General features: G+C 32.4%; 1 protein-coding gene across 3 annotated transcripts in view; it reads left to right on the top strand.

Moving 5' to 3' along the window:
* LOC125053902 overlaps positions 1 to 24,184 on the top strand; it is a 40,749-nt gene that overhangs the window by 10,488 nt on the left and 6,077 nt on the right. For 2 of the 3 annotated variants that reach the window (XM_047655514.1, XM_047655512.1), the window contains exons 2-4: positions 5,441 to 5,524; positions 20,573 to 20,638; positions 23,463 to 23,585. In XM_047655514.1, coding sequence (XP_047511470.1) covers positions 5,441 to 5,524; positions 20,573 to 20,638; positions 23,463 to 23,585 — 273 coding nt within the window. The remainder of the gene's footprint in view (positions 1 to 5,440; positions 5,525 to 20,572; positions 20,639 to 23,462; positions 23,586 to 24,184) is intronic. The other variant, XM_047655513.1, reaches the window with a different exon arrangement.

The following is a 24,184-nucleotide window of genomic DNA, read 5'->3' as shown; positions in this document are numbered from 1 at the left end:
TAACGGCTGTTAAACTACCTCCAACCTCCATCTAATATCACTTGAGAAATAGGGTTCGCAAAGGAACTTATAAATATACAAACTCTAAAGTTGATTGGAGCCTCCTTGTGAGGATAAACACTCCACCCGACACAACAAAACATGTGTTTTATTTACTATACATCTAACTGGTCATAAAATTTTTTTTAAAAAAAAACAAGGTTATTCTTTGGTCTTAATTAAATCAAATTGAAACGTAGTCTTAACTAAACTTACAACATAATACAGCGCAAAGTCGATATAATTTATATAGCATTATATGTGTTCGGAAGCTTTCTATGATTAAGGTCTATCTGCAAAATGCTTTACAAAGTTAGCTGGCACGGCCTTAAACAAATTCCTGCCAAAAAACTTAAATGCCTAGACAGCGATTCTAGTCACGAATCTAGTTCGGGCATACTGCGGTTTCAAGTTAACTTGATATATTACAACGTTACATTTAAGTTTAATGTCGAAAATACTTATTTGTCTTTAAAAAAATATTATAGATATATTATGCGAAGTCTATTATTGGCTTAGTCGTTTAACTTAGTGAGGCTGGCGTTGTCGATGATGTGCTCCACACTCTGAAGGTTTGCCCAGCATGGGAGGTGGAAAGAAGGCCTCTACTGGGCGTGCTACATGGCAAGAACGCTACGTGAGAGTAACTGTTACAAGCATGGTGACGGCACGTGGAAAGAGATTCTGGAAGGTCATCAAAGAAGAGACAGAGAGGGTCAGGGAGGTCGATCCCGTAGGCTATCCGCTTCGGCCTAAGAGAACGTAGGCGAACAAAAAAAAGGCGTAGGAGAACAAAATTAAACGTTGTAGCGCCACTGAAAGTGCGATTCATCAAAAACACAATAATTGTATTGTATTGTTAATTTAACAACTGTATAATTAATTTCAAAGTATTCGAAACACAGACTTTAAAAGTTATTTAAACTCAGTAATTATTTAAACGTGCGAGCTTTTTCGCTGTAAAAACAATTCAGTACATTTATTTTAGCTTAAATTAGGAAGTTGAAAATTTTAAACAGCGCAGTTTGACAGTGAAAATGTTCTACGTTATATTTTTCTTTTCAATACAACATTCTGTTGAAAGATGAAAATTGCAATTCAACATTTCCATTCTAAAAGCTTCGCTCTTTGGTTACTCAGACCAAAGTGCGTTCTTAGGCAATAAAATTTATTCATCGTCATATGTGGCGCAATGTCTGTCTAGTTCAACTCAACTATTTAATTATTTCAGCGAACAGTTATACGCGTGAACCTTTTTATACATTTAGTTAATTCATTGTCCTTGCTTGTGTCCGTCTAAATGAGATCTTAATCAATCTTAATCAGCTCTTGTCTTCCTTAATCAGATGGGCGGTCCGAAATCATCAAGATCGTTAGAGCCCTGCAGCAGATTGCAGATTATAGCCCATTCTGATTAGTGGACCGTTAAACCCTCGGTTAGAAAGAAACATATACATAGCATCCAACAGATCCCTACCATAATGTGGTTTTAAGTTGTATTGCTGTTTAGTATAGACAAACACGTTGGATTTTTCTGGTTCTCTTCATTAATTCATTCGGCCAGTGTACGTCTCTCTGTTCGTACAAAATGTTTTCGTAGTCTATTTAACTATCTATTTTTAGTTAATTAAGCACTGCAATCAATTGACGTTGTTATTATAAAATAATTTAAAAAAACATGCGTGTGTACTTAGGTACAAGAAGTTGCGAAGAATTTTAAGAATTTATACTTCTTTGGCGTAACAAGATAAAAATCTTTCGCCTTATTCTATGTTTGTAGACAAAAAGGACATTAACAATAGAAAAAGGGTATTTAATACATTGAAAGTTTTATTATAACGCAATATCTAGTTGAATAAAGTTTATTTTTATAATATATAATTAAAGAAATGGACATTTTTTTTTATTCTTGGTTTTTTTATACTCGAAATTCGTTATAAAGAGTTTAAAACTGTATTTAAACGGCGGTTTAACAGGCCATATATGTACTTATAACAAAGCAAGCATTAAATAATCATCTACTTATGGCGACATATGTAATGGTTAAAAGTGAATACATAAAGATGACATATCCTTTGTCTTTGAGCCACATCACGAACTTCAATTGATTTTCTTGTAATTAACCTCTATTTTGAAATGAAAAGCGTAAGTACATCATAAAAAGTTATGACTTCACTGGTTTTATACATTTGTAACATTTTTTTATGTAGCAATAAGAAAGATAAAAGTGTAAATGACAGGACTTTTTATTATACTTTTTCTGTGTTTGAAAGATCTTTCTCATAATTGAATAAACGATGTGCGTGTGTAAACATACAGTATTAAGTTAGATCATTTAAACTGCAACAAAGACGCGCTTCATTTAAAACGCGCATAACAAAAACCTTAACACTGCCTTCAAATGTGACACATTCATTTCAAAATCAAACCCAGAATAAATCTTGAAACAAAGCCACGATGATGATATCATAATGAGTATAACGACGTTGTGTCGAACTGTATATCTTATTTACTCGTCGTTACTGCACTAAGCCTCTTAATACCGCAATTATGTATGTTTAGTGTTCGCATAGTTGAATCATTAGAAGCACATCTTGCAACACAAGCAAAATTTATCTCATAATAAATTATTTGATACATTTAATAGCTAGCCTTAAGATATTTATCACAATAATTACCATAAATGATTTACATGGCTTTAGCGTGCGACTTTCATTCCTGAGGGCGTAGGTTCGATACCCAGCTGTGCACCAATGGATTTTCTTTTTAAGTGCGCATTTAACATTCTCTCGAACGGTGAAGGAAAACATCGAAAGGAAACCGAATTGTCTTTGACTCACAAAGTTGACGGCGTATTCAGGCACAGGAGGCTGATCCGAACTTGCCTATTAGATTGTCAAATGATCATGAAACAGATACAGAAATCTGAGGCCCAGACCTAAAATGGATGTAGCGTAATGATTTTATTTTATAAGATAAACGCACGTGAATTCGGGAAAATAAATGAAAATATTTTAATACCCCGACAGTACCAATCCTTTTGTCAATGGATACTCGTTTCTATTGAGGTCAATGAACTGGCCAGAGTCTCACAAATTGTTTGACTTTTGACATGTAAGTTATCTAATGAAAGTTGACAGTCGATTATTATCGATATGTGAAATCAATTAACAAAACCAACTTACAGCACATTATTTTTAAAGAACAGGAAAACGGGTTAAGTTAAACGATGTTAAGTGATTAGTCCATAGACACTGTCAATGCCATCGGTCTCGCAAATGCGTTGCCGGCCTTTTAATAATTGTTACGCTCTTAGTCACATACCTACCATGAACATTTGTAAAATTGCTTACTAGTACAACATGTATTTAATATTTTGAAAGAAAGATTATTTACCTTTATCATCAATCATGGTTATTACATACTTTTAAATATTTAAAAACCCTCAGAATATAAAGAAGTACAAAATTGTTCTTTCACATAATTCTTTATTCGTTTTACTTGCAACAAACAACATTAAGTCCGCTATAATCTGTGGATAATGCTAGCGACACAACGCAATTAGAACGCTTCCAACGACCATAGTACACGAGTAATAATTACTGTTTATAAACTGGCTTAGTCGACTTATCAAGGAACCTTAGTTAGTTGGAATGTGCTTGCATAAACAGGTTAATTTGTTACTTAGAACTTAACGCTCTAGCGTAGCATCGCGTTGTTGAGAAATATTTACCTTAAGTTTGTATTCTGTACATCTTCAGTTGAAGTAAATAGGGTATTTAAGGCTAAAAATATGTATTAGAGCAATTTGTGGAGCAAATTATCCAGAAAGAACCTTTGTTTAAGAAGCACAAAATTTTATCTCTTCCCTGTATTAATATAAGGAAACGTCCTTATTCGTTCACAAAAACAAAAATATGTTTAAGTCAACTCGAATGGACCACTATCGAGGATCCCCATCCCCATCCATCGAAATTGGTTATGCTAAAAATTAATCTGGAATTGTATAGGAAAAAACCAATTGAATGGTAATTAAGGTTCATAATAATTTTGCGTTCTGCGTTGCGTAATATGCGTTCAAAAAGCATTCAAAGATCTTTCTACTACACTTTTTAAAACTGGACTTAATATACTATTATTGGAACATTATAATTTATATATTATATTAATATTAATTTGATGATGTATTAATACAACGTATAGTATTGACTACGATGATATGATTCATTCTATGTAACTTCTATGTAAAAATCTACCTTTTAAGACAAATTTGCACGCTATTTTGTGCGGCGAATATGCCAATATTAGATTGTACCACCATAACAAGTTTCTACCTTATCCTTGCAAATAAATAATAATAAATTGTGTAAAACTTTTACAAGTTAATCAAGTTTTACATTGTACAGCTTGCAAGCTAGTGGACTGTGAAATGTGTGTTTCAATTTATATGTTATAAATGTGAGGAGTGTCTTAGGATATATGTAGTATATGTATTAGCAAGCACGAGATAACAAAATATATGAGTGAGATCTAAGAATCTAACAACCCTACGGATCCCTAAGCCCTACAGATGTACCTTATGACATAAATAGTGAATATATAAGTTCGGGATGTCGGTACCAAGAGACCTAAGGTAACAGACGGAGCCATACGGGTAGGATCAAAGGTTCTAGGTGGTGAGATTATGTCAAAGCTATCGGGCAGGCTCACCACGATAATTTAGGGCTTGAAAGAGTCTTTGCGAGAAATGTATAAGACAGGAAAATATTCAAATCTTATATTCTTTTTACACCTATTCACACATACAAGCCGTCGGAAATATCTGCGAACCTCGCTGGAATGCGCTTCCCCGCACCCCGCCCCGTTTTCGCCTATCCAGTATTCCAGTACCGTTGCCAACGCAATCGCCGACGCACGTGTATTATTCTTTAATCGCATTTTAGTGTTTATTGTTTCTCTGTAAATTTGTAAATAATTTTAATTTTAAATAATGTAAATAATAAGTATTTGTAAATTTCAAGTAGGTACGAGTATCAATAAAAATAAGTACACAAATAAAATATTTTTTATTTTTACATCTTCAATTTTTTTGCTATCTCTCCAGTTTGTATGACGTCATTAAGCCAGGTTCGCAGATATTTCCTACGCGTTATACATAATATTATTCTTGTGAGCTGCTGGTGTATTTGCATCAGCTGTTAAGATTAGGATCAACCACGTGAGCTGAGTCAGCAGTTGGTTTATGTTTAAATGAAATATGAACAAAATATTTTTAAATAAATAAAAATGTAATACATATTTGAATAACATAACCCAAAACGATGTATTTTAAAATTAAAAGTTGCACAAAGCGATAAATTTTCATTTCGTTGTAATTTAAAATACAATATATTATTTTCAGATGAAAACCAATGGATGAAAACGAGAAAATCTCATCGCTCCAAACGATTTAATTCACGAAAAGCTCGCGCGAAACGTCAAACAGGTATATTTTATTTTATAAAACACGGGCAATAACAGGCTTTAGGCAAATAAATGCGTTACCGGCCTTTGGAATATCGTTATAATTGCCAACTTATGTAAATAAATTAAGAAACTTTACCTTGAAATAGTAGAGTGTATATAATGATATACTTTTTATTATTATTCTAGTGTTTATTTTATATTTTTAAAGAATTTAAGCCTAAATTCAATAATTTACACAAATAATCTTAATATAAGCGGAAACATTTACATTATTAACATAACTACGGTTCGAGTGATTTACCTGCTGTAAATCCTTCAATCCTCCGTCAATTTTAAGAGCAGTGTTGGCCTAGTGGCTTCAGCGTGCGACTCCCATCCCTGAGATCGTACGTTCGGTCCCCAGCTGTGCACCAATGAACTTTATTTTTATTTCTTTCTTTCTTTGTGCGCATTTAACATTAGCATTAGAAGAAAACATCGTGAGGAAACCGGCTTGCCTAAGACCAAAGTTGACCCAAAAGTCACAGGAGTCGGATCACCTACTTGCCTATTAGATTGACAAATGATCATGAACGAGATACAGTAATTTGAGGCCCAGACGTTGTACCGCAACAACTGCTATATCTGAGACCACCAAAGAGAATATGTAGTAGTTGTATATCTTATCTTAATATATATAAATTACGTGTCACGTTGTTTGTCCGCTATGGACTCCTAAACTACCGAACCGATATCAATCAAATTTGCACACCGTGTGCAGTTTGATCTAACTTAAAAGATAGGATAGCTTACATCTCAATTTATACCCGCAATATTATTTTATTGCAAATATTTGTTTATTATTTGATACAATTCTAACAGATGGCGCTGTGTTAAAAGTACCATCGTTTCACATAACCTATTTACCTTTCACATAAGTTCTCCTACCGTTTCCCTTGAATAGTTTGCTACTATTTAATATAACAAAAACCTTAGCCACAGCAACGCTTGGCCGGTCTGCTAGTAAATTATGTATTTAACTTGTCCACCATCAATTTTAGTTCAAAGAAAACTATTCCAATAGTTTACTCCTTAAAGGCGCAGTCTACATGACAAAACTTTAATAAATATTTATGACAACCTTATACTACTTAAAGATTATGACTAAGCATAAAATGATTGATGTTTATCAATTTGCCTCCCCTTCTGACGCTGATAAATAACTGACAGCGAAACCTTTGGTGACATAATAATAAAGCGATGTTTTTATCGAATTTAAAATATTTAACTTGATTCAGATGTGATTGTCGGGATATATGATATACATGTTATTAGCTCTTTGAGTTAGAAATATATCATTAGTAAATATTAAATAAATATTGAATGAAACCCATTTAATTAGTTATCGGTTGTGTGTGTGATGGTCCTAATAAAAAGTTATATAATATGGGTAGCAAAAGATATTACGAAATTACAATGAAAATTACGAATTTAGTTTAAACAAGGCGAGTGAAAGTAATTAACATTTAAAATGGTTTAAATTTTTCGTAAATGAAAATTTAATTTACTGCGTTGAAATTTCAGCCGTGCACGAAAGGTTTTTCCTAAGGTCTTGCTATGTTGAAGAAATCATAGGTGTCGGTCGTAGAACCAAATATCGACGAAATGTCAGGCACAAAAGGAAAGAAAAATTATTAACACAATAAAAACATATGCAAAAATGTAAAAAGATAATAGCCCCACGGGACGTATATATGTTATACTCCTATATCCTGGAATAGAAACAGTAATAATTAACACGCGACATCAATCGTAAGCCACGCCCACGTCGATCTCATAGAAAGTAGTGGTGCGTATCTATTATTACTAATTGATTGATTTCTTGGACAATTGATGGATTATAGGGAGAAATAAGAATCTAACAAAGTATCTTTATAATTAGCGGTTTGGGGTAAACATTTGTTTCATGTATGTTTTTAATTAAATTCTAGATTTATAAAATTGGCCAACAACGGCGGGGTTTTGATTCTTGATAAACAAAAAGGAATTCAAAATTCAAACTCAAATCATTTATTCATATAGGTAACTCAATGTACACTTATGCACGCTTCTAATTTTACATTTACTGCCAGTTCTCAAATCAAGGGCGTAGAACGGAAGAGAAGAACTGGCAATCCCTCCGCCACTCTTTTTAATCGCCAAGTTTTTGGTTTTACACAATTTAAAGGAGCTGCAACCATTACACCATGTTCCACATGACATCTTAAGTAATAAATTATAATAAAATAAATTAAAAACAAAGATTTGTCCTCTATTAGCAGGAGGCATGGTGAAAGAGGAACAGTCACTTACATTTTCGTGGACATAGTCGAAATAACTAACATCATCGCATACAGGAATTCAAGTACGACCAGTCACTACATCTCCACACAGAATCTTTTTTGAATCTGTCACCGTAAAATTGTAAAAACCGTTAGATTGTAATCTATCTCGCGAGATTGTAAACTGTCGAAAGATTGTCAACTCAACATACTGCTTGCAATTTAACGTATTATTATTCGGTAGTTATATGAAATTGTTGGGAAGTAAAATTAATCTGTAATTGACCAAAGAAGTTTGAATGATAACTAAGTTAGTGTAGTACAATCTACCGAATACCGATAACCGATAACCGATAGATTACAATCTAACGGTTTTTACAATTTTACGTTAACAAATCCATTTTAAATCGCGTAAATTAGTTTAAAAAATATATAAGAGAATTTTACACTAAATTACGGTAATATAAGAAAAGAGCGACCAATTCTTATAAGGCTGGCAACGTACTTGCGAGCCTTCTGGCAATGTGAGTGTCTATGGGCTATCACTTTACTTAGCCTGTTATATAAAAATTATATATAAAAAGATCGCATTCACATTTTCGATATTATACGTACGTTTACTGTTTGCTCGATTTTAATGTTGAATGATTAAAAAAAAAAAAAACAAACATGGCGATTAAAAAGAGTGGCGGAGAGTTTATTGCCAGTTCTTCTCTTCCGTTCCGTTGAGAACTGGCACTAAATGTAAAATTAGAAGCATTAATATTATGCATTTCTTTACTGACAAGTCATAAGTGTACAATGTGTTACCCATATGATTAAATGATTTTTGAATTTGAATTTGAATTATCATTTTTCTTCAAGTCCTTTTGAAGTAGATTTAGTAAAGTAATAGTTTATTAAATCTCCAACGCGAAGACTTTCCATAATAATGTGTGAAGGCCAGACGTGGATATCAAACATAATTTAATTTAAATAATACTTTCACTTACACATTGGTTGCCTTGTACTTTGGTCGCCAGTGACATTATTCATTATTATTTATAGTTATTATATAGTTAATTTATAGTTATTTGTGGATATCGGATAAGACACATCGAATGGTTTCTTCTTTGTTACATTACCTATTACGCTTACTATTCATTTGGATGTGCATGATTTTTTTTGTAAAATTTATGTTTACCGTAATTGTCTCGTGTTTTATAATAAATAGATTGTAACTTATACTGAAAATACATTATATTTGATGGTGTACTTTAATAAATAAATAGATATGTAATACACGTTTATAACTATTTGAGACTTATAGTACGTTTCTGAATGGGTTTAGTGTAAAAGTTTAGAAAAAGCTTAGTATTTTAACTGTTTTATATTATAATCATACAACCACGCCTACACGTAGACTCCGCGCCTCGACGTAGGCGTTTAATGTATTACCAAAAGCTTTGGAAGACATTTTTTATAAAGTGTATAATTTAGTGTTTTTTTATGAATAACTTATACTTTATTCAATTGGATGTTATGATTAGGGATACGAATTGTAAGGCTTTACGTTTTCTTTTTCAGTGTTTTATATTTTAGTTCGTTCTATATATAATTTGATTAATTCTATTAAAATTTAGAACTTTGGTATATGCATATTTAAGATGTATTTAGTACGGTTGATAGCACTTCTGAAAGAAGAATATGTGTGTCAAGATAGATGTTTTTAATTATATTTATTCTACTAGACATACAAAAAATCAGTTGCAGCCTTCAAAGGTTTTACCATCGAAACAATATCGATCAATTCATTTAAACTACACTACTACATGTTGAATGAAACTAGGCTTATAAATAGTAACATATTTTAGGATATTTTTTTTATTATAGGTCGCGCTAGAATGAATATATTTGTATACGTAGGAATATACACACACGATTGAAAACTTTATACACTCACTAACAATCTTAAACGATAACAATACGTTATTACACATTGTGTTTGAAAATAAAAAAAATGTCTTTACTGTCGTCAGTTTATATAAATAAAGCAAAGGATATTATAGCAAATAGTCCAGCATACAACATCCAGTTCACATCATTTCTTAAGTCGTTAGGAATGTTCAAGAAGGTTGTCGTTCTTTATAAAAGCCATCTTATTTACATAATATCTTGTCATGGGTTATGAACGTCCAAAAAGTGATTTATTTGACAATAAAGCAGTTTTAAGCAAAGTCAGAAATTCAAACAATTGTGTAAGAGTAAAAATTCAGTAACTTTTGAATTTTTAAGTATTTTTTTTAAATTACATATTTCTAGTTATGAAAATAAAGAAAAATCTAAGTTTTTTTTTTAATATGGATATAAATATATACGTTCTAAATCTAGTTTAATAAATATTTACCAATAGAATCATAGACCTTTTTTCATAGTCCTTAATAATTTTTATAGTATAATTGATGAATTTAGTTTAGGTCTATAGGCGTTATGAATTAGCAAAATTAATACTATTTGAGAGCACTACTCTGAGATTGACGATTTAGAAATTACGGGGTCAGGAAGGGTTTTTGTATGATTTTTTTTAAGCCAATATTAGGTAGACTATATTGCCCTAAATACCTTATGGGCTTGATTGAGTAACTACAATGCTTTTACTCACAGGTTATGGTTTCAAAGTGTAATTGTGTAGGAGTCTGACCGAAGCATTATTAAGTTATTATTACCCTTATCCTTAAAAATACCTAACTATTTACATAACGGTGAGGTGAAACTGAACAGCTCTCAACCTACAAACGATGTATGAACTTTTCTTAACGATGTGTGAGTGTGCCTCTCATCTAAAAATTTATTTCAGCTGGCTACTTTTTCTAGCATAGCCAACGCGTTCTGTCCCGTTTTACTCAGTAGGCGTTGAATTTAGTATAACAACACGTTTAGGGTGCTATTGGGCTTGTCGTGGGTTTTAATGCCATCATTCGGAAAATAATTCTTGATGCACGTAGTAGGCATAGCATCAATGGTATCCTAAACGTGTTGATCACAAAGAACATGATAATATTAAAAAAAAAATTTTTCTTTATTAATAATTAAAAAATACTTAATTTTTATTTATGTAGTAATAGGAGGCAAACGGGACATGGACACATTCCAGAAGGCTCGCACGTGCGTTGACGGCCTTTTAAAAAATTAACCCAAATTGTTACTTAAGTAAAACTATATATAGACCAGTGCAGATAGCCTTCAAAATAAATAAAAAGTGAAAAAAATTACAGTAGGATGAAACCCATTAGAAAAGCAGGGGAATATGATCAAAATGAAAGGAAAAATAAATTACGGTCGATCTGAGGTCGGGAAGGGGTAGGGGGGGGAGGTTTAAGGATAAAAAACGGTTTATCTCGATTTCCGGCAAAACTAAAAGTCCTATCGAAGAAAGTTAAATGGCAAAGTTGTAGGTAATAAAAAGATCTAAAACTTTTGGATTCACACATTTTTCACATAACCTCAAAATTTATGTGAAAAATTCAAAAAACCAAGTTTTTGGTTTTTAATTTTTATCTTTTGCAAATTTCTTTTTTTTTTAACGAAATTTGGTGATAACTTACCTTATTATGTCCCAAATATACTGTAATTTATTTGATTAAAAATATTTATTTTTTCACCTTATTTTGAATTAATATCGAAAAAACACCCTAATTTTCAATCGAAAATTCTGACGTCAAAATTTCAGCTTTTTTCAAAAAGTTGATATGATTTCAGTTCGTTGAAATCTCTACTTTCGTATGGTAAAAAAAAATATATATATTACAATTGTAAATCTTCTCAGAAAATGCAAAAAATCGTACGCAGTAACGCCCAGACCCGTCATCCCCTTCCCTACTTCTCTACGAATCTTCTTTAAATTATAATTAGATGCCTATTTATTACTATTTTAAGATAACTTATATATACCTGAGTGACCTAAAAAAATTTTTTAGCCTTTAGATGGGCTAAAATTTTCGTATTTCATAGAGATGTAGGGAAGGGTATGACGTGTCTGGGCGTTACTGCATACGATGTTTTGCATTTTCTGAGAAGATTTACTATGGTAATATATATATATTTTTTTACCATAGGAAAGTAGAGATTTCAGCGAACTGAAAGCACACCAACTTTTTGAAAAAAGCTGAAATTTTGACGTCAGAATTTTCGATTGAAAATTAGGGTGTTTTTTCGATATTAATTCAAAATAAGGTGAAAAAATAAATATTTTTAATCAAATAAATTATAGTATATTTGGGACATAATAAGGTAAGTTTTCACCAAATTTCGTTTAAAAAAATTAATTTTTGTAAAAGATAAAAATAAAAAACCAAAAACTTGGTTTTTTGAATTTTTCACACCAATTTTGAGGTTATGTGAAAAATGTGTGAATCCAAAAGTTTTAGATCTTTTTATTAACTACAACTTTGCCCTTTAACTTTCTTCGATAGGACTTTTAGTTTTGCCGGAAATCGAGATAAACCGTTTTTTACCCTCAAACCTCCCCCCCCTACCCCTTCCCGACCTCAGATCGACCGTAATTTATTTTTCCTTTCATTTTGATCATATTCCCCTGCTTTTCTAATGGGTTTCATCCTACTGTAATTTTTTTTGGTTTCAAAAATTATCGGCACTGGTCTAATATATATATATATATTTATAATCTGAAATAAATTAATAAGTTATAAATAATTACCTCAGATATCTATTTACACTTTAAATGAAGTCTATTTGTTCTAGACACAGCTTATATATAATATGACATTTGTTTTATCGATAAATTCTGTATTTTATTTATAGATAAATATGTTAAATACTCTTGTTGATGGGTTAAGTTAAGATGCATTTTTCGGTATAAATAAACAGTAATGTCTTAATTAATTTAAGTCTTGATTTATGAAATTTTAAAATTAGGATAATTATGATTCATCCGCCCTCGACTACCTTTCTTTAACGTCTAGAGACAACGTTTATAAAAATATAAGATACACTTTAAATTAAAATTATGAATCTTAGCAATGTTCTAAATGCGACATATCTTTTTAGTTCCAGCTGAGAGACCACTTAAAAATGTAGAAAAGTGTGAAAACTTGAATGTGCAACGAGTTTTTAAAATAAAAATTAATTTTATTAAAACGTAAGAATTTTAACATGAAAACTGTATTCAAACTTTTGTAACATTATATTTTCTAGTCGGTTTGTTTTTCATTTTACACGGGTTTTATCACTGCTTTTTTGTTTTGATTGAAAGTGCTCAAGATAGAGGGACATGGAAACAATTGCAGGAGGCCTACATTCTATAAGAGGTCCTTGGAAAAAATAAAATTTTAAGTGTGTGTATATTTTGTAAAGCAGCAGTGTTGGTCTAGTGGCTTCAGCGTGCGACTCTCATACCTGAGGTCGTAGGTTCGATCCCTGGCTGTGCACCAATGGACTTTATTTCTATGTGCGCATTTAACATTTGCTCGAACGGTGAAGGAAAACATCGTGAGGAAACCGAAATGTCTTAGACTCAAAATGTCGACGGCGTGTGATTTTAAAAAAATGATCATGAAACAGATTCAGAAATCTGAGGCCAAGACCTAAACAGGTTGTAGGGCCACTGATTTATTTATATTTCGTAAAGATGGATGAATGTTTCAAGAAGTATATGAAACTTAATTATTACTATAGATATAATATAATATAGTCATAAAATAAACACTTTTACGATGATTCGTATAAATCACAATATAGGTTATACTCTATAAGTAAATTTTTGGGTATAATACTGCATTCAAAATATTTTGCCGACAAAAAGTAAACAAGAAGCACAAAAATGTTCAAACTGGGTCACTTCAGACAGTAGGATTTATAGACATCCGCATCTCTTAATATTTTAGATGGTGGAAGGATTATAGGCTTTCTACCAAAATTGTACTTTTACACCAATATGCATACAGGTATTTGCGAAATTTCGTTTGTTCGTTTATTTATGTATTCAATCATGTTTTTCTTAAAAAAATAAACATTTTTATGTTATTTAACTGAAAACTGTTAAAAATAAAACTATTATTATCGTGTTTTAGTTATATAGTGTTTAAATTAAATTTTTAGTATATTTCGATTTTATAGACCGCGTTATTACTCCCTTATTTGCCCCAAACTAGCCTACGAGATGCCCAAAAAGGCCAGCCATCGCAGACACTCATTTTAGTGGGTGCTTTGCCAGCTTGCAAGGGAAGAATAAACTATTTCTTTAAACAATTGAAGATCGTATCTCCCAGGGAAAACCCCTACCGGGAGTCGAATCCACAGTTCGCTAGTTCGCAAAAAAGTCACATGTAAAACAGCAGCTGATGAAAATTTGAATGAATACGGCTCGTATGGTATTGAAACGAGGCAGGAGGGACTAACTCTTCAGAACACTCTCCATAGTACACTTTGTAGAATACGAAGAGACGTAAACTATACAAAGTTGCCGGCATTTCAAAACCATAAATTATTTTTCTCTACATACTCTTAGCGTATTATACAGATTAGTATTCTCACGTTGAATGCGACACAGCCAAAGCTTTATGCGAGCATTTCCCTTTTACATTGCAAATAGTGTTTATTCATTTCATTAAGAATATTCCAATTCGTAATAATACTGAAATTCCCCTCTGGCTTTGAAATTAAAATGAAGAAGGGCAATTACGCAAATACTGGTAAATTACTGGGTTTTAAACTGATGAACCACGCCCAAAGGCTTACGCATACAGCCTGGAGGTTTTGGGTTTGATTGCTGGTGAAGTACTAATTGGTATTTATGTTTCTTTTATTCACAAAGTAACGAAATGTATGCGTGGCAATAAACAAAATGAATAAAAATGAGAAAAAAATGAGTTTTGCAAAGTCTAAGAAACGGACAAATTAATTGTGGCCAGACGAGATTTGTCTCAATCCAGACCTCAACTCTGATTTCTCTGTAGTTATAAAATTGTGTTTTCTATAGTTTCTTTAGTATGTTTGTATGCTTGTGAAGTAGTTAAGTTGGCGCCTGGTAAATAGTACCGGTGACCACAAGGCTGCTTTCCTCGCTCAACGAATAAGTATCGTAATACAGCGAGGAAATACTCCCAGTTTTAATGGTACACTGCCACAGAGACCAAACTTTTTAAATTTGTTTAAATTTTCAATCATTAATTATTATTATTAGTACCTATTTAGTTTAAGAATATTGTTAATACTGTATATTTGTGTGTAGAAAATAAACAAATTGTCCATTAAATATCTTAAGACTCATTTATTAAGGGAATTAAAATAATTCGAAGGCTAAATTATACACATAGACATAATAATTGATACAGACATTATAATATATACAATGTACTATGACATTATAGTTGGTACTTGGTACCCAAATATCAAAGACGTGGCAAGCATAGATATTTAGAACATAACCACAAACCTCTTTCAATTCGTCTCACAAACTATGATATAGCAAAGTGATAAAAATACAATAAAAACGGCACAAGAAAGTGATTCAACTCGGAACAAACAATTTTATTACAAAGCCACCCTAATATTTGCAAATATCATTGATTTATAATAAACCTTGAACTTGAACATGCAATTCCTTTGGCGTATTTAACTATGAACAACTTATATGATGGTAAAATAAAATTAGTAAAAATGTTTTATTCCATATTTTATTATTATAACAGTTGTTTGGCTCTTGATGTTGAGAGCGTGCATTTGAATCCTGGCTGTAAAAAGGAATTCTGTTTTCACAATGTACACATACTGGCATTGACTTATTCTAACACGACGCTGTGTTATTTCTAAGAGATAATAAGAGATAAAAGCAAAGTATTTAACATTTTAATATTTGATTTTGGCTAAGTGCTGTAGCCGAAAAAAATGGTCCTAATTTAAGCAGTTGAAATGAATTCGTTAGAAAGGCAAAGGTTAAATCGTTTACAATTTTAAATAAACCATTAATTTTTAACAACCTTGACCCGCTCCAAAATAAAATCCATCACGAATACAAATCAATAAATTTTAATGTTTAATTTCATACTTCCCAGTAATATTCGATGGATTATTTCTTTACTTGTAATATGTCAACGTAAAATTGGACTATTGTGAATTTTTATTAAATCACAGTTTTGTGAAATTATGCAAGTATTATATTATATTGAGATAGTAAAAATTAATTATGAAGGTTAAGAAAAATTGGCGTTGCGTGTGGGGTCATCTGTATCTTCCACCGCATTTACCATGGATAGTATTCAGAGGTTCGGATAATACCTGCAGCTGAGTTTCATCATCGGACGTCGAGGCAGAATACGAAATTCCACCCGTATCACCTCGTTGTGGAACGGCGGACGTTCCACAACTGAGCGTTTTTCAAGGCAGTTTTTGCTGCGCACCATCGCTATGTGAAACCAGCTGCCCACTTCAGTATTTCCGAACCTATTCGACTTAGGGTTCTTCAAGAAATCAATGTACCAATTCTAAAAATGGCCGGCAACGCACTCGCCAGCCTTCTGCCCGTTTGCCCTCTGTTCTATAAAAAAAAAATTGTAGAAAAATTTAATTTTGGGTGTTTTCGGATGTAACTGTAAAATATAATTTTATAATCTATAATACCTTAATTCTAGGATAACAATTAATAAAATACTTTAAAATATATAGCAACATCTATTTTTAATTGAATTTAATAAACTAACCAATAATACCTCACCTCCCAAATCGTAGAAAACATTTTTTTTATAAAGGTAAGTTTTTAATTCTTCACAAAATATCTTATATTATCATAAATTAAATAATATTTAAATCCATTTTAATGTGTTAAATTATAAAGAAAACCGGTTTTTGATGCTTTATATTACTCGATTGTCATCGGTAACGATATTAAATTTCTCGTAATATGATGGAAAACTTTGCTCTAAGGCTTTTTCGTTATAAACTTTTAAACTTATAATGGACTGGATGCTTCTAATTTAATATTTACTTACATTTTTCTTAAGTAATAATGCCTAATAAATTTATCAGTCTTATTAAGATATACATAAAAACGTGATGGCCCCGCGTAGGGCGGAACTTTGAGGTTCTGCGAATTATAATGTAAACACAATTCAATTTATCCCTTTGCTGTGTAATCGAAGTAAGCATTACGAAAATTTGATTTGATTTTGAGAGGCTGTTAAGGAAATTGATCGATTTAGGTGAAAAGGTGGGAGTTTGTAAGTTTATTGTTTATCAGAATGCCAAATCATAAAATGGCTGTTTCAAGACTGCCATTGCGAAAACCGCTGTGTGAGTTCGAAAAGTGAGTTACAGAATCGCAGGGCAGGAGATATTATCTAATCTAATAGATCGTTCAATTTCCTTAACAGCCTCTCAAAATCAAATCAAATTTTCGTAATGCTTAATTCGATTACACAGCAAAGGGATAAATTGAATTGTGTTTACATTATAATTCGCTGTCATCATTTCGAAAATATTCACTGAATCGTTAGTATGAAACCTTAGTCTTACATATGAAAATAAATTCCATTGAAATATTTCAAACTTTATAAAAATGATATTATATTAGCCGCATTTATGGCTCAATATGCACACCGCGGAGGTCCTAGACTCGGTTCCCAGGTAAACAAAAATGGTTTCTGGTTGAAATTAACTTTTGTGCCTTTTAAATAACACTTTCTTTTGCGAACTAGCGAACTGTAGAATCATTTTCTGGTGGGCATCTTTTCTGGGAGATACGACCTCCACTTGTTAAAAAAGAGGGCACACTCCAAAGGCCGACAGTGCACGCATTAAAATGGGTGCCCATGGGCTATGATATAATGGATTAAACAGTACTTATCTGGAGCTGGATATATTCGGTAGTGGGCCGATTGGTTTTAAAGAAAGCATTGCTAAGTTCCTATCTCATACCTAATCCGCTGTTTTTCTCGTAATTTTTTTTTCTGCTTAATAAAAATTGATAATTTCTGCTTGATAAAATTATCATATGTGATAAAAGAGCTTAACATATACTGTAGATATAGTGTTATCTATGATGTTGTAAACTTCAATAAATAAACTCGACGTTTCCCTTGCTTTTCATCCTGGTCAGCCAGACTACCACATAAAGATAATCTCTAAATATATAAAATTCTCGTGTCATAATGTTCGTTCCCATACTCCTACGAAACGGCTCGACTGATTCTTATGAATTTTTTTATGCATATCCAGTAAATCTGAGAATCGGCTACTATCTATATTTCAAACCCCTATTTTCACCCCTATTTTTTAGTATAGTATTTTTTATTGAACTAAAAAAATGTTTCCTAGAAATAATATACATGGCAAAATAACGTTTGCCGGGTTAGCTAGTAATTTAATAATATAATTGGGGTCTACTATATCGCCATAGTAACGCTATTACCGCGAAGTTTATATTTACAATATTCGGCTGGAGTTTTCCTATACAGGCTGTATTATTTGGGTCTAAGTCATGTCGGTTACCTCACGTTTTCCCTTGCTGTTCTATCAACCTTGGGTTTAATATATTAACTCATCTATATACAATTAGGTGGTGAAAAAAAAATACAGTGTCAAAGAACCCAGTTATATTAGACTTGGTAACTTGATAACGCTGTATAGAAAGGAAAAACGATGGTTAATCTAAGGAAATGTAGCGAAAACTTTGTATTTCGTATGAAGACAATGGGTGAAAAAATATATTTTAGTATCAAATTCTTGCGACAACAAAAGACGCGATTGTGTCTTGTGAAATATATTTCTTCTTTAATCTGGGGTTTTTATATTGAATTCAAAGTGTCTTTATAGAGTTGATAATTATACTAAAACATTAAATACAAAGTGTTATCATATAGCGCATGAAAATTTAATATTTTTAAGGCTGCCTTGCGATTCGGTAACTCACTTTTCGAACTCATACAGCGGTTTTCGCATCGGCGGTCGCTCTCAAATCAGTCGTGAAGCAGTCATTTAATGATTTGGCATTCTGATAAACAATAAACTTCAAGCTCCCATATTTTCATTATTTTAATAAGTTTCTCCGAAAATCACCATAATGGATGCGAATCTGTTAAGCCTATTTTGCACTATGCCTTTATCTCTAGTTAAATTCAAGGTCAGTCAGTTTAGCGTTGAGTAAAACCTAAATTTAAATAATAATAAAAATAATCCTTTACGATTTTTGCCTTAGATTTCATCAGTTTCATTGATAATTTTATTTTATAGATGTAGGTCAGCTTTCTGTGCCTGACACATGGTATTGATTAGGGTCGGAGGCATGCCGGTTTCCTTACGAAGGACAACCTTCACCGTACAAGTTAATTAAGCACATAGAAAGAACGGACATGAGGCTCACTTCATGTTAAGTGATTCCTCATGGACATAGCCAGAAGGCTCACAAGTGCGTTGGCGGTTATTTAAGAATAGGCACGCTCTTTTCTTGAAGCCCAGTCCCGAACCTTCTCCTGCAGATTTAAATGCACCACCATAGAGTTGAAGGTCGCACACTCAAGCCAAGATAGGTATTTTTTTTATGTAACAAGAGGCAAAAGGGCAGGAGACGATATTCGACTCATTACAGCATCCTTACTCAAGCGGGGTGTCGAGTTTGTTTGAAAAGGGGATCGCAATCTGTTGAAAATTAATAAATACAAACAAGGTACAAAAGATTCGTTAAAAATAGCACGGTATGTACATATTATAATTTTACAGTGACGGGGTCGCAAGACTTTTCTATTTAACTTTTTGGCTTTTTCGTGGGTCGCAACATAAAAATGGTTGAGCGATGCTTTACAGTATTAGGCGAGCTGCAAAAAAATTGTTCTCTCAGATAAGTAATCACTTAGTAGCACTCCTTACCATAATGAAATAAATATTTTAGTTTATAGTTTTATTTAATTCCTAATGGATATCAATAACCGAATATTTCTTAACACACACTTATCACTTCAGTTAAATAACATAATAATATAGTAATAAAAGCCGGTTGAATTTCCAATGATTACAAAAGTAGAATATACAACTCAGATTTGTTATATATGTTAACGTAAAATTATAAATACCGTTAGATTGTAATCTATCATCAATTTACATTCATCAAAACAATCAATTTACATTCGACAACAAACTAATTAACAAACAAATATGGTGGCGCGGGGCATATTCTGTTCAACCAATCAGCGCGCGAGGTGCGATCCGTTTCACAATTTGACAGTTTCACTTCGACAGATTACAATCTACCGAATAATAATACGTTAAATTGTAAGCAGTACGCTGAGGTTCACAATCTTTTGACAGTTTACAATCTCGCGAGATAGATTACAATCTAACGGTGTTTACAATTTTACGGTGACATATACATTTTTTACTGTTATCCTAACATTTTCTTCCTTCAGTACCATTTATCGCTACCCCTTCACGGGTAAACGCCTCCTATAACGTTTTATATGTCTCTGTCCATGGCTTTCTTTCTCCTTATATAACACTAGTGGACCCCACAGACGTTGTCCTGCATGATATTTCAAGCTATAGGATATTAAAGTATGAAAGTACTGACTGCAGCGCCACCTGCCGGGCTGATTTGTGAATCACCATTCCCAAACCATTCCCAGATCCCCTTGAACACACACAAAAAATTTCATCAAAATCGGTCCAGTCGTTTGAGAGAAGTTCAGTGACATACACACTCACAGAAGACATATATATAAAGATAGTGTATGATATAAAACAATATCATTTAGTAGATTCTCATCTTAGTTATAATTTTTTAGATACTTCAAGAGACGTCACAGACACGACGCGCCGTCCACAACCCCTTTCATCTCGAATATCAGCAGGTAAGGAAGGTTTTAATATTGACAAAGGTAATTTGATTTTTGAAGTAAAACTTCTTTTAAATTTTTACAAAAACGTCACGAAAATGTGCAGCGTTTTTGTTGAAGAAAATGGAGAGAGCGATTGAGAGAGAGTGAGAAGGCCGAATTACCTTATAGAAATTCTATTTTTAAAATTAAAATTTCGTAAAGAGAGTGTATGAAATATTAGTATTTTATATTTTAAGTAAAATTATTTATTGAAATCTCAAATGAAATGAAAATTATAAATTAAAATGTGACGTGTTTTTATTATCGTAGAAATAAAATTTAAAAAATAAAATTTATAATTTGTATTAATTTTAATATTTTAATGACAATTAAATTCATTAAATTCCTAACATTATCTTCCTTTTTCCCTCCCTCTCAGTCTCGGAAATCTAAAGTTTTAGATTTGTATAAATATGAACAATAGTTAAAAATTAGTTTGCCAAAGAATTTTAACGTTTAGTGTAACAGCAAATCATATGAAGATATATATTTCAGCTGTACTGAAACACATTGAAATGTAAACGGTTACTTAAGGCATATTTTAGTGAAAAGTTGAATACAGAATCAGTACAGAGGTGTTCTAAGAATCGTAAATTAGAAATTACATAATAATATAATTTCGGGCCATTTTCTGATTGCTTATACTAATAATGACTTCAAAGGAAAGGTTACATTCAGCCGACCCAAAGACTAAAAGTTCTGGTCCACATCTTTAAAACATTTTCAGAGACAAATCTGCATATAAGTAATGGTACACCGTAATGCTCGTAAATTTATGTATATATAAATATATATCAGACCACAGATATTTGTATGTTACTATTACTTTTCTTTATAAAACAGACGCCGTCAGTTTTCGGCAGAAATTTTCTCACGATGTTTTTGTTCGCCACAAGAAAAAGTTGATGATCCGATCAATTGTTTCATAGCTGGAATTTGAAAGCATCTGCTGAACTTACAATAATTTTAAAGCTTAGCAATTATCACATGGGCGTCATATAAATTCCGAATATCTAAAAGATTGATGCATGTTTGTCAACTGTCGATATTGAGAGACAAAGTTTAAAAGTTTGTGATTGATTATATTGGCAATCCCTTCATTTACATTTTATTACTTCGTATATACCGGATCGCTAAAACTTTGCTCTTTAGATAATGGACACTAACTAGAAAACCGATTAAGCGCCTTAATGTTTAATATACATATATGTTTTTGTATAAGGTAAAGAAGTGTAAATAAATAAATAAAATAGTAAACGGCTTACTGTTTTTTAACGAAAAGATCTAATATTTTAAGATCAATTTTTATCCTAATTATATTTATTTCATACCAATATATCATATCTATGAATTAGCGGATAAACCCTAATATTTTATATAGACACGAAGGCCTCGGTACAGTTGACCTATTTCGTTCATTTTTGGATAGATAGTTTCCTCATAATAGTAAAGAACCATTGACCTTGTGGCTTCAGCGTGCAATTTTCATCTATGAGGTCGTAGGTTCGATCCCCGGCTGTGTACCATTGGACTTTTTTATGTGCGCATTTAAGACTCGCTCGTACGGTGAAGAACGTCGTGAGGAAACCGGCTTGCCTAACACCCAAAGAAGTCGGCGGCGTGTGTCAAGTACAGGAGAATGATCACCTACTTGCCTATTAGATCATGAAACAGATACAGAAATCTGAGGCCCAGGCCTAAAATTGTTAACGCTACTGATTTATTTTATATTTATTTTAGTTTCCTGATAATATTTGCATTCACATCCGATTTCATTTTTATAGTTGCAGCGGTGATTCGAACCTCGACGTCAGTCGAAAATACCACGCTTGGTAAAACTGGGTATTGTTATAAAACCGCTTTTAGCTAAAGCATACATTTTTGATTGATGCGTCCTTTGTTTAGTATAATTAACTAAATTACCAATATGGCCAACATCATAACATCATTATTCATATTGCCTCGACGTTTAGAAACATATTAGATTGAATGAACGTTCGTTATGTTTCACTTTTCGTAAACAGAAATTAATACCCATTCGTTTGCGGCACATACAACTTCTCCATAATGTTCTTTTTGACCGTACTTAAAGCAAAATTGTATGTTCTTTTCTGGAGGTAGTTAAGATTTTCGTTCCCTTGACAATCATATCTTTGGAACTCCTACTCATAAAACTGAATTCTATCACTCCTCATTTACTGTGTTTTAGAACTGCTTACCTTTTGATATCAGATGAGCTCAGTCGTTCAATTTCTTTAAAAACCATCATTTTGAGAATTTCTCTTCTGCCTCGTAATTAGCTACTTACATATATTAATTATGACTCATTAATCCAATCAATGAATTTTATTTTTTAGATTTTAGTTTAGTTTAGTTTTAGTTAGTTTTACTAGTGTTACCATTACATGAAAGTTTTTTTTGTTTATTTTTATACCATACTTTACCCTTAGTTGGTGTTTGTTTTTTTATACCTCCATACTAGGGTTGCCTGGAAGAAATAGCTTGTTAGCCATGCCGCTCATTGCCTAATAAGTAACCTGTTTTGTATATATATGTTTAAGTTAACTAATTGTAAATAAATAAATAATAATCAGAATATATATTGTATATTCACGTTATAGAACGTTCTCCAATCAGCTGCGCACCGCTATACACATACATAGTAAGACTAAAAGTTAGTTAACAAATGAATAAGTTAAGATCCTTAACTTATTAACTTGTTAACTAACTAATTAATTTGTTGTACAAAGTTCACATTTGCCGGTATAAATACTGAATGTCACTAATGTATCCCAAGTTTCAGAATGGAGTGGGGCTACCGGTGGGCCCCCGGCGGAGGTAATCTTGCGGCTTCATCCCACGCCAGTCACAACATATCCAGCGCCGCAAATCACAGGCAACTTATCCATTACAGAATTGGGTAGGTCTTAGTAATAAGTTGTGTAAAGTTTCATGACCATTACGACTGTGAACATGTGTGGATACAGTAAGTGATTGTTTCACAGAATTTATGCCGTGGCCGATTTCAGTATATACATGATTTCTGCTCAAATTATTAATGAATTAAAATCGAATTATTAATACTTAAACAAAGAGAAATTCCACCCGTATCACCTCGACGTACGCGGTTCCACAACTGAGCGTTTTTCAAGGCAGTTTTTGCCACGTACCACCACTTTGTGGATCCAGCTGCCCACTGGAGTATTTCCGAATCAATTCGACTTAGGGTCCTTCAAGAAAAGAGCGTACCAATTCTTAAAAGGCCGGCATCGCACTCGCGAGCCCTCTGGCATTGAGAGTGTGCATGGGCGGCGGTATCAATTAACATCAGGTGAGCCTCCTACCCGTATGCCCCCTGTTCTATTAAAAAAAAGAAAGAGAGATAAATCTCTCTTTCTTTTTTTTAATTATTATATATATATAATTTGATTTTTATTTAAGATTAAGATGATGTCGTAAGCAATACTAGGCCTTTTTTATAGTACAGTGGTCAAAATGGGCAGGAGGTTCATCTGATGT

This window comes from Pieris napi, chromosome 11 (genome assembly GCF_905475465.1).
Source record: "Pieris napi chromosome 11, ilPieNapi1.2, whole genome shotgun sequence".
Classification (NCBI taxonomy): domain Eukaryota; kingdom Metazoa; phylum Arthropoda; class Insecta; order Lepidoptera; family Pieridae; genus Pieris; species Pieris napi.
Note: the sequence above shows the minus strand (reverse complement) of the source record. Positions and strands in the feature narration are given on the sequence as shown.